This window comes from Melozone crissalis, unplaced genomic scaffold (genome assembly GCF_028551555.1).
Source record: "Melozone crissalis strain CALT ecotype California unplaced genomic scaffold, PUWL_Pcris_2 ptg000027l_1, whole genome shotgun sequence".
In the NCBI taxonomy this organism is placed as follows: Eukaryota; Metazoa; Chordata; class Aves; order Passeriformes; family Passerellidae; genus Melozone; species Melozone crissalis.
The window spans coordinates 17,960,415-17,978,576 of record NW_026535805.1 but is presented as its reverse complement, the minus strand read 5'-3'; the positions used below and the strand labels follow the sequence as shown (position 1 = coordinate 17,978,576).

At 36.3% G+C, this 18,162-nt stretch overlaps 1 protein-coding gene across 6 annotated transcripts in view; it reads left to right on the top strand.

Moving 5' to 3' along the window:
- STRN (striatin) overlaps positions 1–18,162 on the top strand; it is a 61,845-nt gene that overhangs the window by 6,931 nt on the left and 36,752 nt on the right. For 5 of the 6 annotated variants that reach the window (XM_054279251.1, XM_054279250.1, XM_054279254.1 and 2 more), the window contains exons 2-5: positions 5,932–6,035; positions 12,877–12,950; positions 15,996–16,074; positions 17,910–18,074. In XM_054279251.1, the coding sequence (XP_054135226.1) occupies positions 5,932–6,035; positions 12,877–12,950; positions 15,996–16,074; positions 17,910–18,074 (422 nt within the window). Of the gene's footprint in view, positions 1–5,931; positions 6,036–12,876; positions 12,951–15,995; positions 16,075–17,909; positions 18,075–18,162 lie in introns of those variants that run through there. The other variant, XM_054279252.1, reaches the window with a different exon arrangement.

Genomic DNA, 18,162 nt, shown 5'->3' with positions numbered 1-18,162 from the left:
ACTCCAGCTCATAATATGTGATTATTTTGTGACATGCCATTGCAGTGTTGCTTATAGAATTACATAATAGAATTAAAAGCTACACTCTCTTTGTGCTTGTGTTGGTGTATGTGGCATGTGCTCTTGGGTTGAAAAAAAGTTAATGTTCACCACTTAAGTACGTGTACCACAAAAATGACTGGTGAGAAAATTTTTGCTTATGAAGAATGATTAAATAAGCTGACTATACATTGCTTGGCAACTGTTTTGATGCTTAAAATTGCTAGAACACTGAAAGGCAGCACTGAAGAGAGGATAAAAGAAAGACTGGCTATCTGAACAGAGATCTATATAGTAAAACACTTCAAACTGCAGAAAAACAAGTCTTCCTGTTTTTGAGATGCCTACGTTAGAGTAATCAAGGTATTGCCAGGTATAAATTGTGAATAAATTCTGGATCATTTATTCGGAGTTTTTCAGTCTTACTGAATTTGTTCTTCAAACGGTGTCTTCTCTTTGAAAACATTGTTTGAAAAAGACAAAGAACATAAGAAAATGGCATTTCATCCGTAGTTTTTTTTACTGTAAACTAAATCTTTGATTTCTTTTGGATGTTTTTCTGGTTTATATCTGATGCTAGTTTTAGGACATCTCTGAGAAGTCCAACAAAAATAAGGCACCAGTAGCAGATCGTGCTCTGCATTGGTCTCATCATCCAGTGAGAGCATGTGAGGGATAAATGGGATGAAGTTCCTTCTGTGTGGGGTGAAGTTAAATATGCCTTGGTGCCTGCCGGTCGTTTCAGCCTGTGGCCCCACTTGAGTTTTGTTATCTGAAGTGGCTGCAGGAATTACAAAAGCTTCCCAGCCTCTCTTGGCACCGAGGGCGAGTAGGTGTGCGTAGTGATGTGAAGTATGGTGCCTCTTAAAATTGTTCCCTGGTTGTACTACACCATTGATATTTCCCTTCCCCCTTTCCTCTCTTCTCACCCCTGGGGCATGCCTACACTTATTTACAAATATACTTAAATATGTAGTGCTTCAGTGAGCCAGCTATAATCTAAAATACTGAGTACCCTGGCAGCCTGCAGAATCCTTCTGGCAGATCTTGGTAGACCGGTTAGCACAATTGTTCCAGATTGATTCATCTCTATAATGTATTTAGTTCTTTTAGCTATCTGCATATTTTTTGCAATACTTTCCCTGCAGTTTCCCCCCCACCCTTTTGTCCTCGTTCTCTCAACCTCTGAAGACCTGGTTGTTGAATTATGGAAGCATTATGTAGAGAATTGTGTGTCTTAGTAGCTCTTTGTCAAATGATGTCTGTTGACCTTTGTATGCCCATGAATTTGAAGTGAGGTTTAATTTAAAATATTATGATAGATATTTCAGAGAAAAATAGAAAGGTTTTTTGTAATTTTTGAGTCTTATGAATTAAAAAAAAAAATAAATTGCCTTTTAACTTGAAATAGCTGTAAAAAAGAAATTGATAGAAGTTGATACTAAATGTGCACCAGTTGTTTAGCAGTCATAGTATGTTTATTTTTTAAAATTTCCTGTTAAAGAGGAGGATTTTTTATCTCCTGCTCTTAGGTAGTGTCAAGGTATAAGCCTAAAAAGATGTCTAAATATATTTTAAACATGCTTGTTAGTGATTCAAGGAATTATAAATTTCAATGTACATTTTAAACATTGGTAAAATCTGGATTTACTAAGATGTGATTTCATGATTTAATTATGTTGTTATGGCTGCTAAGCCAGTATTAGGAAGTCAATAACATTTATAGTAAGAGTTGTTTCTAGCACAGTGCTACCTAAAACATTGTATCACCTTTTTGTCTGCTTCAAAGTAATGTGACATTGGAGTCCTTTGGGGAATTTTGTACAACAGTAGTGTTGTTGTCTTTGAAATTTTTTTTAATATAAGAATGAATGTTATTTTAAAAACCTCTCAATAAAGAAGTGGACTAGTTAAGGTAGCTACAGTGCTGTAGTGTAGACTGGATGTGTATGACACTTCTAGGTTATGTTGCAGTTGGTCATACAAAAATATTCTGTGAGATGAAGTGGAAAAAAAAAAAAACCCGTTCTCAACAATTGCAGCTGAAATAGACGGTTCCAGGCATGTCTTTTCCCAGTGTTCTCTGGTTTTGTGGCGGCTATTTTTGTTAGGTTTGATTTTGGCTTTTTTGTTGGTTTTGTTTTCTCCTCCTCTCTTGATGTTAATGTCCCAGTTGAGTTGGAATACAGTAACTTGCAGCAGCACTTAGCCTGGAATAAACCCGAGGCGGGTCCTGCCTTGATTCTTGCCGCGGAGCCAGCGGGGCCGGCTGCTTTATGCAGGCGATGCGCCCCACCCATGGGGCAAGGAACAATACGAGGTTTTGCGGGATCCCCATAGGCAATTTTGAGGTTTGCAACGACTGGCTTACAACTTGATGCATTTTAACCTTATTACCTAGAAGGTCAGTTGTCACAGAACCTGTTTGTTGGGAATATTTGCGAATTCTTGCAATTTTTGGCAAACTTTCCCAGGAGTGGCCAAAACACAAGTGTAGAACAGTGTTACAGATTACTCTAAGCAGAAGGGAATCTCCTTTGCTCCTCTTCTTCCTCAGGTGTAGCTCAGGCTCCAGATATGACTTGGGTTAAAGCTGTAGCCACGGGAAGTCACCTGTGGTGTCTCAGTCTATTGGTAAAATTCTGTCATTTATGCCTGAAACATGAGAAAACTGTAGTTGTGCAGTTCAGTTACAATTTTCATTGTGTTTCAACCCAGACCTCCTGCACATTAAACGTTTGCACAGACATTTAGACAGGTGTTGTCCATGTATTTTAATTGGAAATAATGATCCTACATTGCCACTGTTTTGTTCTAGAGACTGCAAAAATACTGCTACGTGTTATAATTTGTCATTTTAGATATTTCACCTCATTGTACTTGTCTATTCAGTTTGCATTTATCTGCAAAGTGTTTATTTTATGGTATGAACATTTAGGTTCCTTTGCATATTTTTGGTGAATTGCCAAAAGAATGAAAATTTAAAGAATGAAATATGCTTAAGACAAATGAATTGTTAGTACATTATTGTTAATATAAAATTTCAGTTATTGTTTTAATACTGTCCTTCCATGCAATATAAGCAAATCTGAATATCGGCATTGAGAATTTCTCAAAGAACATTTAAGCTTACATGATTTTTATTGTCCATTGAGGCTGATGTAATTGTAATTACTCAGTGCATGTACAAATGAGGGATAAGGGTTGCTAACATCTTGTGGAAAAGAAAGGGAATTTTTCTCTAAGTTATAAAAATGACCAAATGTAAGTATTCTCATTTCCAGAGCCAGAATTCTTCAAAAATAGTGAGTATTAGGCATAAGGATGCTACTCTGAAGAAAAGCATGAACAAACTGTGCTAGAAACCATGCAGCCTCCAAGGAGAGAGCAAAATTATTCTCAGTTTCTGGAAGTACCAGTAAAACTTCCTATCTGTAAATTATATATTTATTAACATTGAAGGATTCTAGCAATAAGCTTGTGTAGGGCTGGAGATTCATCTGTTGTTGCTGTGTGCATTTGAAGTAAGAAACACAAATACTTCTTGAAAATCCAGGAAAAACAAAAGTTCCAAGACATCATTAAGAATATGAAGATATTACTGACAACAAAAGATGTCAGTAGGAGATGTCATATGATAATTCTCAATCATATCCATTTATGTCTCTGGCTTACAAAAGGAAGCTGTTAAAACTACCGAGAAGTTGCATTTTTTAATTTAGTTTAGGCTGCTACCAGTGGAAGATGACTTTAGCCTTAACTGTTAGAACAGAAATGCTGCTTTGACCTTTGTAGTGTAGCAGTGTGTGAGCCGCGTTGTTTGCCAGCCTTCTGGGTAAAAATGCTTCATTCCAGCCTGTTCAGTCACTTCATTCTTGGCTAGAAATTGCTTGCAGACAGCAGGTCACATAATAGATCACTTCAGCTTGTGTCCTGATGGCATTGGATGATCTTCTTCATTCCAGCCAAATACATATTTACACCACGATTTCTGTTTTTAAAAGTGCGTTTTGATGTTCTCTCCCTTTCGACGGGAAGAGCATGTGTCAGTTCTGCTGGGCCTGTGTGGAAATAGGGAGGAGAATCTGTGTGTCTGTACAGTTACTGCAAACTAAGTTATATGTGTCCTCTTGGGAGGGATGCTGACCTTGTGGAGTTGGGATGCTTCTCGCTCAGTTACATTCCTCAGGGTAGCAAATGCTGACTGCAGCATCAGCATTTATTTCTCCTGTGCCTTTCTTTAAAGCTGAGCATAAAATTGACATTAGAATGCAATTGTAGTTGATGCCAGAGTGAGAAGTCTTTCTTTTGATTTAGCTGACTTTTTTTTTCTGGAATTCAAATGTATTTCCCCTGTTGAAGCAGAAGAGTGACTTAGTTGGAGAGCAGCCAGTGTTTTTCTCTTGACGTAAACTGGCTGATCTAGTTGGTGACTGGCAGTTAAGGATCCTTCAGGTGTCTGTCAAGCTATTTACTGACTGTACTTGAGCAATAAAATTATGTCAGCTGGTGTGATATTTTAGAGCAGCTGCTATTGCTGGCCACCGACAAATGGGCTTTTGGTGTAAGAATCATCTTTCCTGGTCACCAAAATTGAACTGAGTTAGTTGTGTGCCTTCCCTTTATAGTTGTTGGAGAGAAAATGACATTTAGTGACTCTGTTTTTTCTTGCCTTGGCGTAAAAATCTGCAGTCAGATTCTTTGGAAGCAGCTATCTCCATTAACTAAAATATCTGGGGGCTGCTTGCAAGGTTGTAACAGGTGAGGATAGGATATTCCTGCTCATTTTTAATCCCACTTTCCTGAGCATTTATTTAAATGAAAGGGTTATAGGTTGTCATGCTCAACAGCTGATGGTTGCCAGTTGCCATTTATCCTGTCTGTGCTTCTCAAGACACAGATGAGATGCCTGGTGACTTGGCTGTAGAGGTGCAGAAAGCTTCTGATCCTGGAAATGGCATGTGAGGCTGAGGCATGAAGTGGTGACTGCCTGCAGGCATTTTTGCCTAAAAAATTTGTGTATTTGTGAGTTGAGCAAGCATAAGAAGTTGCCTCTTGATTTGAGCATTAGGTAGAAAAACAGGGAGTTCTTCCTTTGTGATTAGGAATTAATATCTTGTGTTTGTCATAATTATCTATTTAAAGGAGATTTTTCACAGGCACCTTGTGCTGGAAGTTGATAGAGGTTAGCTGTCTATTTTCCACTTCTACTTTTATTTACTTATGTACCCATTTCTCTCCTTGTCTCCCTCACCAAAATACCTTTCCCTGTTTTCCTTTTTCTTCCTCTCTTAATTACAGTATTTCTGGAGAGCTTTCCTTAACCTATTTTAGTAAGTATCATAATTAACACTTAACCCTGTATTACAAACAGGGGTTTATTTTTTTTTGTTCTTATTTTAGCTGAACATGGTTTACATCAGTTTTTTTTTTTTACTAGTGTCATGTATCTGACATGTATCTATAGAATTATACTCTAATTATACACTACTTCAGTTAGTGAGCAAAAATACTTTATCATCTTCTCTTGCTTATTGTTGGTGAATACTTGTATCTGCTGAAGGCTTTTTTATCCTTATTTTATCCATTCCTTATCCTTTATTGAATGTTTATCCAAGAGAGAAAACAAACCCTGTCAAGCAAACCAAAATTGCTTTATTTCTTATCTTTTTCTTTCCTTTTTTTTTTTTGATCTGTAGTGAGCATGCTGTTTAGAAGGCTTATCTCTGCAGTGGTTTTTGTAAGTGTTTAATGTTTATGAAGCATAGTAAACCAACGCCTTTTGAACTCTACAAATGAATATTAAATTAACTTCAGAAGACACACACACTTAAGAGCTAAGCTGAATGATTTTGAGCAATCAGGTTCTAAATTGAACACTTGCTTTTGCAGGCCCAGATCGCCTTTCTTCAAGGTGAAAGGAAAGGACAGGAAAATCTGAAGAAGGATCTAGTGCGAAGAATCAAAATGCTGGAATATGCGCTCAAACAGGAAAGGTATGCTGCTTTTGTGATGAGTATGTGATGAAGAAATGCTGAAGACAGATACTTTATTTTTGCCTTTGTTTTTGACAAAACCAAGAAATGTTTTTTCTGTCTCTGCTCAGTTCTCAGATTGACAAATTTTACTGTACTAAATAAAACCACTAGTCTAAATGTCTACATTACGATAAGAACAACAGCTAAAATAGCATGGCTTGAAAAACATGCTAACAAAACCCATAGCTGATCAATAATGAATGCTTTCCCTTGGTGAAATTCCACTGAACTGAACTCCAGAATTCAAGTGTATTTTCATTTTGTTCAGTGTAATAACTTTGTTTATTAATACATGTCAACTGAAATCTTGAATAACTGTCTTCAGTCTAATAAATACTAGTTTTTAATCTTGCTAAGTTTTTAGCCTTTTCACTATGAGAGACTATACAATAATATCTTCTGGAGGTTAATTGTGTGATTGCAAAAAAGTTTATGTTTACCAGTTAATCAATGTCTATTTCTTGGTGCATGGACATTTTAGTACAAGTCTCAAGTTTACCATTTTATTCTTATGTATACTTTCCTGTTATTCTAAGCTTTGAGGCAAGCAGAAATGCAGAAATCTCTCTGTTCAACTGATTTATTTCAGGCCAAGTTTAATTTAAATTCTCTTAATTAGTGAAATGTCTTTTAAAATTCTTGAATAAAGAGTATATTTATGGTACTGCTGCAAAGCAGTCATTGCTTACATTATAATTTTCCTGTTAGATAATTCCTGCTTCTCTTTAATAAAAGAAGCCTCTGAAATAGTTTATGTAGTAGAAATAAGATTTAAAATACACACGTATGCAAATGAGGAATAGAACATCACCGGTAGATAATTTTAAAAGGACACCAATAGTTACGTTACTGTATTGCATTCAGATTTGCTCAGCTTATATGGGCTATTTTAGCACAAGATGTGTCTTCTACCATCCAGTTTGTCTCTTTATGGTAGCAACCAGTTAATCCACTGGTTGCATGGGGATGCAGCCAGGGTTCTGGCCAGCAGTATCCCCAGGACTCCAGTGTATTTTCTTCTGTTTTGGGGAGTTCTTGGAGGAATCCTTAAGGTAGATACTCTTTTTGCTTGGGCTTTGTTATGGTACCGATATTACATCAAAGAGCAAAGAAAAATACAAAGTGTATGCATAATGGAGTTTGCAGTTTATGGCTGTGGAAAGGCTTACATTTGAAGCATAATTGCAGAGCTTAGTGTCATTGGTTCAGCTAAAAATATACTCTTAAGTTATATATATATTCTGTGAAGATTTCTTGTATTTCAAAACTGGTGGAGCTATTCCTGATTACGTAAAAGTACCTCTAACACTTCATGTTCATAACCCAGAGAAGTTAGCAATTTAAAATCATCAAACAATGTAAATACATTTTTGTGTACTGTCAGAGAAACTTTGTAACATTAAAAAAACAAAAATCAAACTGCCATATGGATGGTGAAAATGTCCCTCAGTTTTATAGTGTAAAATCCACCTAAATGATGACATTTAAAACTTAATGCAGCAGTCCCTGTCAGGATTAGGAAAAAACACTCGGTGGCTTCTTATTACAGTTTTTACATCAGTATCTTTTATGTTGCGTGGTTTTCTGTGGTGTGTGGCATTAGCCTCGGTTACTCAGGTCAGTAGGCTACAGTCAGCTGATCTGATCCAATGTGACAGTTCCAGAACGGGTGGTTCTCTAAGCAGATGTGGTGCTTGTGACTGGTGTGTGTGCTGGAGACAGCTATTTATGAGTTTGTAGTTTTAAGCAGCAGTTTTATTTGCCAGTTTCTAAAGAAATAGTCTTGTATTTCTGCTGGAATTATCTCCCAGCAAGTGTTCTTGCTTGATACTTCAAAGAACGGCAACATACTGAGCTTGGAAGCACTGCTCCCTTTCCCAGCCTTTTCCTAAATCAGTTGTCAGCCTGGTCAGGCAGTAATCAGGATGCTGGCATTTTCAATTGGGTTCTTAGAGCTGGAAAATGAGATCCTCCAAGCTAGGAGGAAGACATTCCCATCAAGTTTGGGGAAGGTTGGTGCGCTGTGGGGGGGCAGGGAATCATTCCTGTATTCCTTCATTTCAGCTCTGGCTGTGTAGTATTTCAGATCTTTCTCAGCTGGATGAAATAAATTATGAGCAACAGAACAGAAGATGAAATTGTGGACCAGAGTACTCCATGTTCATAATGCCCTCAGGAAACCATGAAAAAGAAATGAGAAACATTTGTTTTCTCAGGTACATGCTTCTGTGAGCTGTTATTTATAGTGGCTACCCTGCATTTCTTTTATCAACCAAATAGTTTCAAATTTTACTGTAAATTAACAACTTTGAGACCACTGTTCTTTGTTCTCTATTTCATGTCATGTCATTTTAGTGTGGGTAAGGTAGAAAATAAGTTTTACTACTGATGGTCATGTTTTTCTGGCAAATTTAGTTTAATGTTTAGTCTTTATGTCAGTAATTGTGAGGTTACCTTCTTATTGTGTGTATAGCAAGCCAGGTTATTTCTGCTGAAGAGTCTTAGTAGGTGAAATAGCAAGGAGTTTAGGAGGAGCTGGTGGATAGTTAAGTGCTAGCATTTTTCAATAGCAGTTTTGATGTAGTTATGCCAGCATCCAGTAGATTGCAGTGTGAGGCTGTTCAGAGTTGAGGATTACTTTTTATGACTTTATCAATACTTGCTCCACCACCAGTAAGTTGCACTGGTGCCTCTGGATTTTCAGGAGCTAGCTGAAACGTAGTACTGTTTCTCTCAAGAACATGTCCTATTTCGGCTAGTCTAGCTCACTTCCTGTCTTAACATATTTCAACCAAAGAGCTGGACTCCTGAGCCGTGTCTCTAGAAACAGTTGATTTAATTTTGTGTTGTTTTCTGCACTGATGTGTCCGATCAGTGTAAGGCTGGCGCCTTCTCCCCTGGGTAGAATATCTCGCCGTGCTGTTCCTGGCAGTCGTTCTTGTTTATGTCTCTTGATTTGGCGGCAGCTCCCAGATCTTCTACGGATGTTTTGGCAGGCTCCCGCAGCACAGCTGGATCAGATGCTTCAGGTCTGGCGACAGATATTTCCAAGAAATAGTGGCTTTTTTTGACTGGAATCAAATTTGTTTCTGTGTGAAGTATTCAGCAAAGTTTTACTGCACTCAGTTGTAGGAAACGTGGGTGAAGGCTTTTAGCATTTTCCTAAGCAATTCTTGTGTGGCAGCCATGTTGAATGTTTCCAAGCACTAAATAGAAGACACATAGTTTAATGAAAATACTGCTAATCAAAAGAGAATTGTGTAATAAAGGGCAGAAGCCAGAGCAGTGATAATACTCATGCTTATCTGAGTAAGGGCATCTACCCAGGAACATAGTTTCACAGTGCTAAAATAGCTTTCTTTCAAATAACTGGAAGGCTGATCTTCAGATAGAAAATACCTTCTATTAAGTTGTGTCCTTCAGGTAGTCATTTTCAAGTCATTTTTCTGTCTCTGCATACTGTTAATAATTCATATGTAATTTTCAGAAATGGAAGGTAAATCATTGAAGTTGAACAAGTTTCAGATAGTAAATCTTTGTTTCTTTTTCTCCCCTGCCACCAAACCACTGTCCTTTTTTTTTGACCAGATGATAAAAAGGTTGAAGAAACTTTCATTTTCTTTGTACGTTTTTTACACAAAATATACTTTATCTCTTTTTTTGTGATGATAGTATCACACTACTGGGATGTGTGAGCTAGAATTCAAGGTAAGCTGCAGAAGGCCATTTTAAAGCTGTTAATAAATGGACCCTGTGATTTCTGCAAAAGTGAAAAAATTAAGCGTTACAGGTGGGCAGCAGATATTCTGTCATTGTAAAAACAGATTGAATGAAAATGTGCTAATAGAATAAGTGATATTTTGAATTTCTGTAGAAAAGAATTAAAGGTTATTTTGTGAAGAGTTTCGTACCCTTTGATTGCAATATGTGTAACTGAAGGGTCAAGACTCCCTTCTAGTCCTGGAGACTGAGTCATGGTGTTCAGCTCTTTTCTTAGTGCACTTTAGAAAGAAGATTGTTTATCTTTCATACCTGTGACATTTTCAGCTGTATCATAAAAAAGCATCTAATAATAAATCTCACACTGTCTGAAGACGTGTGGAAGACATTTCCTAGACCTGCAATATACAAAGTTAGGTCCTCTGAAAGATGAAATCTTAAACCAGTTTGGCCCTAAAATAAATGTAAAGGGCCAGTGGTGTACAAGACCATGTAATCTACGTTATCCCCTTGAAGTAAAGAATAGCAACAAAAGCTTTAAAAGCTGTTGTGTTATGAGGTGGAACCAGTTAGAAAATTCTGGTTACTAACAATTTAAAATGGATTTAGAATGATTATTCTCATTCTGGTGAAATGATTTTATAATGCTTTTGATGAGTGGGGAAAACTTCAGTAAGAAAAAAGACTATTACTGTTGATTTAAGAGAGAAGTGAATTAAAAAGTGAGCAACCATGGGTTTAGAAGATTGAAATAAATATACTGAGAAGTTTAAAAAACTGCAGTCTGAATCTTTGAAAGATGGATTTTGGAGAACATGACATCTGAGGAACAGGAAAGGTCCAAAGAATGATCTTTTCAGTGAACCTAGCAAACATTTTACTTAGGCTGGAAATGATTAACAAAACTCGATAAGAAAATTAGTGAACACATAGAGCATAGTGGAACTTTTATAAAACCCACAAACTAAAAGCAAATGTCAGCTGCTGCAAAACTAACTTCTCCCTGAATTCTTTGAAGGAATGAAGTAGAACACAACATGTCAGTAATGCAGATTAGAAGAGCAGAGTATTAATATTTGTTTGTTTCTGTTAAGTCAGATCAAAATAGATTACATATTAAGGTCTCTTGATTTCATGACTGCATAAAAAATTGTACTCTTTTAAGTTGGTTACAAAGTGGAGGATTTCTTAATTCTTGATTAATCATTGTTTTTCATTAGTGGTGGTGGGAGAAAAGTATGCATAGCATCAATATTTAACAATAATGAGAGGCAGTTGTTTTACTAGGGTAAATGGATAGTTGGAGAAGGAAAGATAAATATTCTGATTGAGCATTCAGCTTTGATTTTGTTCTAGTCTTGGTTATTCTGTTCTGTACTGACCAAAATGTTTAACTTCCATCTATTACTTTTAATACATTTCAAGCACATCCTTTCTCTTTTCCTTGTTGAGTGCTGCTCAGCTGAGTTAGAGCTTAGTGCTCTGACTCTTGAGAGTTAGTTCTTCATCTGTTGATGTTGCTATGCCTAAGAAGCACTTCTTCACTCTTCACTTACCCTTCTCAGTCAGAATTAAATGTTTATTATAATTAAAATGCAGCTGGATTAGTAGGAAGCTATTACTGTCGAAATTGAAACTTAAGAACTACAAAGCATTCTTCAGCACGATTTTGTTAAAAGTAATGGGTTTTCTTGATGAAATAGGAAAAGGCAAAAGAAAACAGTAATATAATGAAGATGTTTAGGAAGCAATCTAGAGGTGCAGGTAACTTGAAAACATTTCTGCAGCTGTTCTTGATGTAGTCATGCTATTTTAGTGAAAACTTGCCTCATACAATTACAAAGTGTCAAACCCATTAATTTTTAAAAAATAAATTTTAAGTGAAAGAGCTCCCTTGTGCCTAGTGGAGCTAATGAAACTCCTTTTCATGTTGGTGCATATGAGAGGTTTATTTTTTTTTGTCTTTTTCAGCCTTTTTCTTGCTACTCTATACTTCACTTTGTACATTTGTGCTTGAACCGAGTGTACATGTGAGCTGTTTGATTGTTCCACTACTCCCAGGCTGCACACACAGCATTTCCTGAATTCTCAGTTTTTTGTTTAGATAGGAACTGGTGCAAGTGCCACTCTTCTACCCAGTTGTGAAGGTATAAAACCTGCAGTTTTGTACTTTTAAAGTTATGGTGAGTGTCAGAGAGAGAGAGAACAGATTGCAAAACTAGAAAAAGCTCACTTTGCCTCACTTTCTCTACTGCAGTGTTATAAGACTACTGTAATGAATCTTGAATAACTTAAATGTGCCTGTGTAGTACTGTTCTACTGTGGTGTTATTACGTGTATTTTAAAGTCTGTACATACTGCGTCTTTAGGGCAAAGCTTCTCAAATTAAAAAGCATTTCCATTTTTTTTGTTGCTATTCTTGTTCATTGTATGGCATGGTTTGGGGGCTTATTATATTAGACCTTTTGAAAGCTAAATAATTTTGAAGAAAGTCTCCATTTTTGCACTTGGTCAAGTGGCAGACCTAGCAGCTTTGAGACAAAGTGGTGTGGGTGAGCTGTCTTTGCTAAGTCTCATTTAGAACAGTTTTGGCTGAGGGCCTGCTGCTGTTGGAGAGCACAGCATTTCGAAGAATAAAACTAAAACTAAAGTTTGCTTAATGGAGTGACAATTTGAGATATGAAGTCGATAGCACTGAACTGACATGGCTAGTAAAAATGTTTCATAAACATTGGCTAAAAAGGAAAGGCTGGGGGGTTGGGAAGGGAAGCAGAAGAGTTGCTTGTGTCCACAGGGAAGGAACCTTTTCTGTAGCAAGAACATTTTGTAAAATCTGCAGTCAACTGCTCTGTGTGTTTCCTCAGTATTCACCATGCAATTACATGTAACCCTTGGAAAAAAATATTTCAATAAAATTACCTATCTGAAGTCATGGTAAAATTACTTGGTTTGCTTTGTTCCCAGCCTAGAAGAAAGGAGTGGCTTTTCAATTGAAAACAGATGACATTTATGTGTTTAGTGATATCCTTTAAATGTACTAATAGATTTTAAAAAAAAATTTTGTTTGGTTTCCTTGCAGGGCTAAATACCACAAATTAAAATATGGCACAGAATTGAATCAGGGAGATATGAAGCCACCGAACTATGATTCTGGTAAGAATTTAATGACAGTGAGTTTATTACTGGCATAAAAGCTTAACTGTGTTATGTGCAAATGCTGAATTGATAGTATTGATAAAATAAGTCTCCTAATGGAGCATTGTGAATAGAGATAATTATTCAAGCCTATATTTTACTCTTATACAATTTAAAATATATCCTAATGCTCTAAGAGTCTATTAATAAATCAATTTAGTTTAGATTTAAAAAAAAATCCAAACCCAAATGAGCAGACTGCTCTTGGAGAGAGTAGTTTTTCTATCCCTTAGTGATGTGCATGGATATTTTAGAATAGGATGATACTAGATTCACAGCAATAGAATCCTTTTATCTCTGGATAATTCTTCTGAATGAAATACATAGTTTATAATTTTTTGGTTCAATTACCTCAGTAGTATTCCAGGAAAAAATAATTAAAGTGCATTTTAGACATAAGTGAGAGTTTTTGAACAGGAGAATTCAAATGATCATTGGACATGCATTTAATTATTTCAGTTTTTTGCCTTGGTCTCTGGAAAGCTGATTTGTTTTCATCTCCTACTTCACACAAGTAGATTTAAGCACTGAATTGGGGAAATTAAGAATTTAAGTTGCTTCCTTTTATCCCTCTATCTCCCTATCCTTTCCTCTGGGGGAAAAAATATTAAAAAAGGTACAGAGATCTGGCTAATGGTCAAGGCATCGAAAAAATAGGTAATGTTTTTTGTGTCTCAATCTCCTGATGCTTCTACTACAACAAAATTGGAGCAACCTATACATAAAGGCAGAGCATAGAACTTCTGCAAATCTCATCTCTGTCGCTTGGTTTATGGAGGGGATGGTCTAGCTGACTATCATGGTGATTTCTTACCTCATTTGGTTTAGGAGGTCATGAAAAGACCCCCAAAAAAACAAAAAATCCAACCCCATACCAACTAGCCAAGCTTTACACCAGGCTTTTCTTGTCCAAGTTTATAATGAGTTTTTAGAAATTTTATTTCATGCAATTATCAGCTTTATTTCCTTAACTGAAGAAATATTGAATTTGGTGCTACTAAGTGGAAGACTTCAGTCTCTTTCTGGACCTTTAGAAAACTTTGTCCTGATCATACCACAGCTGTAGGCAGCCATGGTGCTTTTTTGTAATTTCTCAGAATGCAGCTACAGCACATTGCTGAAGTTTCCAGCTGAGGAATGTAGTGCGAGGCCTGGCTTGCCCAGCAGAGCTCTAGACTGTGCTTTAATTCTGCAAAGTCAACATTGTGGAAACACTTCAGCTAAAATTCCATTATTCTCATTTATCCCATTGTATTCTATATACAGCTATCAGAAATGTGTATTTTCATTCTGTATCAAATCTGGACTGATGACTTAAAATAGAAACTTTGTTCTAATATTATTTTGAAGTTGTCTTTGATAGATATCTATGTTGTGTGTTGATATGTTCTCATCGCCCTGTCCCTGTTTTTCCTGCCCAGTCATTAAAAAAAGTCAAAATGTTGGTAGTAGTTCTTCCACATGGATCCTTGTTGTTTTCTTTATGATTTCTTGGTGAGTCTATAACACAATTTTAGGAGAAAGATTTCAATCTCCTGGTAAAGGGATACTTTTAAAAATAAAATTATTTATACAGTTTATCTATGTATACTATATATACTGTATCTTCTGCTATAATTTCCTCATAATGCAAGTCTCTTCACTCTTATCTGTAAACCACTGCTACTGCTAGCAGTCATCACTTTTGAGGAGACTAAGCACAAGAGAATTCTTGCCTCTGGATATACTTAACAGTGCCTTCAGAAGAGTGGGTTTTGCTTTCAAAAGGAATTTTCAGGCAGATTTACCTCAGTCATGTTTTAATAATTATAGACTGAGCTTTGGTAGCTGTGCATTGGATCCAGCTGTGTCCAGTTGTCATTGGAAGATGATTGTGCATTTGATTATTTCCTGTGGTTGCTATTAAATAGATTTGTGAATATGAGATGTCCAAAGTTCATATGTCTCTCCTTGCATGTGAATTCTGATTAGTATTTAATAGCTTCTTTGGGTAGGTGGTGGGGCTTTGTTGTATAGTATTAATTGAGTTGTTTAAAGGTAAGTGACTTCCTGATGAGAATAATAGCTCTCACACGTTACATATTAAGTTACTCATAGGAGTATGCCACAGGTTTTTCTGGTTCTTAGGTCTTGTTTACACAGGAAGTTTGTTCATCCTTCAGTATTTGGACCACAAGGTTTTAAAGTTTTGTAGAGGCTTTCATAGATAATAAACCAAGGCATTTTATCTTGGGAAGCATATGTATCTCCTTGAGGAGAGGAAAAAACCCACCATCATGTGCTGTGAAGCTATATATGGAATAAATGTGTAGCTGTTGGTTTCCAGCATTCTGATAGTTTTCTTAAAAGAACAGCCACATAGCCACATGACATTTTTAAATTTTTTTTTAGATTTTCCTGGAGTAGTAACTTTTGGTTACAAATTTATGGTTGGGGAAAGTGTGCTGAAAATTTTTTAAAAACTTTTCAAGTTAAAAAATAGTCCCTATTTTTTGTTTGTTTGTTTCTGCAAAACTAATGCAAATAAGGATTAAATTGATGCAAGTAGATTTGTTGATTTATGTTGAACTATCAAGTATAAAAAAATTGAGAAATTGTAAACCAATGTCATGCTGCAGTTAGCAGTTAAATATATTTGTATTCAGACTTAATGTGAGCAGCAATTATCTTGGGAGGCCAAAGCAAAAATTGGACTGCAGACTGACTGACATTATGTGCCCCTGAAGGAGTTAGGAACTTGCTCTCATAGAGGAGGAGTGCTTAGGAGTTAGGACTAGTGGAACTTGCTCTCATAGAGTAGGATGTAACCTGGAAATCTTTATGTGTATATAGTACTACAATTATGTGCTGTGTGCATTTTTTTCTCCCTTCATTATTTGCACTTTGAATTTTGGTATTAAACCATTCCTAATCATTTTAAGGCAGATCACTTTTTATGTGGATGGGCATCTTTTATGCAAATAGGAAAAAGAAAAAAAAATGTAATAAAATAATCTTTTTCAGATGAAGGGAATGAGACAGAGATTCAGCCACCACAGAACAGCCAGCTAATATGGAAACAAGGGCGACAGCTGTTAAGACAGTAAGTGTTGAAAAAAGGACTCAAATACTGATTGCAGAGAAAGAATCTGCTAATGAAATATCATGGTAATGGTATTTGCTTTTTTGATTATTCTTTTTCAGTTGTATTTTACTGAAAGAAAAGCTAGTGTGTGTGATGAAGTTCATTGAGCTTCTGCACTACTTTTCCTTGGGTTTTAAAAAATTTTAATATTTCATAACTTCAGATGAGAAGCCTTGTCAAATCACAAACACCTGATCTCATTTACTTTTCTTTCATGGAGTATAATAGGCCAATCTGCTTGGGAGAATAGTGGGTCATGACATTTTGCAATTAAAAAGCAAAAGACACATGATTCTGTTAAGAGCTGTGTAAAATAAAAACAGCTGGCATTGGAGAAGGAAAAATTTTATTTTAGCTTGCTTAAGTTGCAGAAAAGATTAACATCCAGAAGGTTAGACTAGATGTTTCCTAATTCTTGTTCATCTCAATGAAACAAATGTCTCTTAATCTAAATTAATTTTTGAATTGTGATCATAGTAGCTAAATTAATTGCCATGATATTTGGTGTGTTACAGAGGATTAAATGAGAGGGGACTGAGACAGTAAGGATGGTCTGGAACTTACATTAAAAGACCTTTTTCCAAGGAGTTGTACAAAAGTTAAATTCATTGGATGGCTTGTACAGGCTTCTCTTTTGCAAGAGCTCAAATCTTTGCCTGCATGTTGAATAAATGTAACTAGAGTGGTTTTGACTTGGATCAGTGATTTTGAAGATGAGTCATTCCATCTCGGCACAGTTCATGCAAGAGTGACACACTGCTGAATATAGAGTGCATGTTACTGACAGACTCTGTTTTGCATAGGTGACTTGTTTGATTTTTCTGTAGCCAACAATCAGTATTTCTCTCCTAATGTGGTTATGTGAATGATATTAAATAATTGGAGGAGAATGTTCTTGCAGGAGAAGTGCACGTCCCTGATTTGTAGCAGCTGTCACTGTAAAATAGCATTTCCTTTCTTCAGAGTTGTCTAGAATATTGACAATTTAATCAATTCACTGCTATTAACTCCATGTTCTAGAGGGAAGGACACAAACCAATTTCTACTTTTTCTTTTTGAAATCATTATTTCCCTCCTGTTTCTCTCAAGGGCAACATAGCATATTGGTGAAAGAGCCAACTTTAAAACTACAGAGCCAACTTTGGGCTGTGAAATCTATACAATGATTTTTGCTGTTCAGTGTTTATATGGAAGACAAATTTTTGCAGATCCGTTGCAGAATAAAGGAAAGGCAAGACAGATTTTATCAAGTGTAGTCCATCATAAATAACAGCTCTTACTAATGGCCACAGCTAAAGAATTTAGGTTTTATTCCATTTTCTAGTCTTCTAATAATGTTTACATAAGGAACATATCTACTGCTTCTTGTGTCTAGTTTCCATGTGTCAAATTATAAAAATACTTGTGCATGCAACTGTGGTGATTTTTATAAAGCAGTTGTAAGTATTTTAATTGAAAGTGCTTTTCCATCCATTTTAGTAGATGAATGAATAACGTATTGTATAACCTCTGACTGCTAGGCTCTCTGATTTTTTTTTCTCAGTGACTGTAGAGGCTGGTACTGCAAGAGGCGATCCCTCTGCAGCTGGTACAGGATGATTTACAAGCATGTTTCACTAGCTCAGCACCGGAGTTCGCTAAGCTTAGGGATTGAGGATGAGTTCAGGGAGAAGTTCAGCCAGTTGCTAAGCTAAGGGATTGAGGATGAGTTCAGGGAGAAGTTCAGGGAGGAATTTCATGTTTTGCAGAAGTGACATGTGCAGAGGAGATTAGCATGAGTTCTCTTCCTTCAGGTATCTACAAGAAGTGGGCTACACTGACACGATATTGGATGTGAAATCCAAACGAGTGCGAGCTTTACTGGGCCTCTCAAGTGATGCTTCAGAAAAAGAGAACAGAAATCAAGAGCCAATGGTAAATGGCACAGAGGGCCAGATTAAAGAAAACGCAATGATCGGGTAAGCATCAAGATGACTTTGTTCTATTTCTGCATAAATGCACTTAGTGGTGTTGAACAAAATTTTGTTTACTGAGAAGATTTCAGGA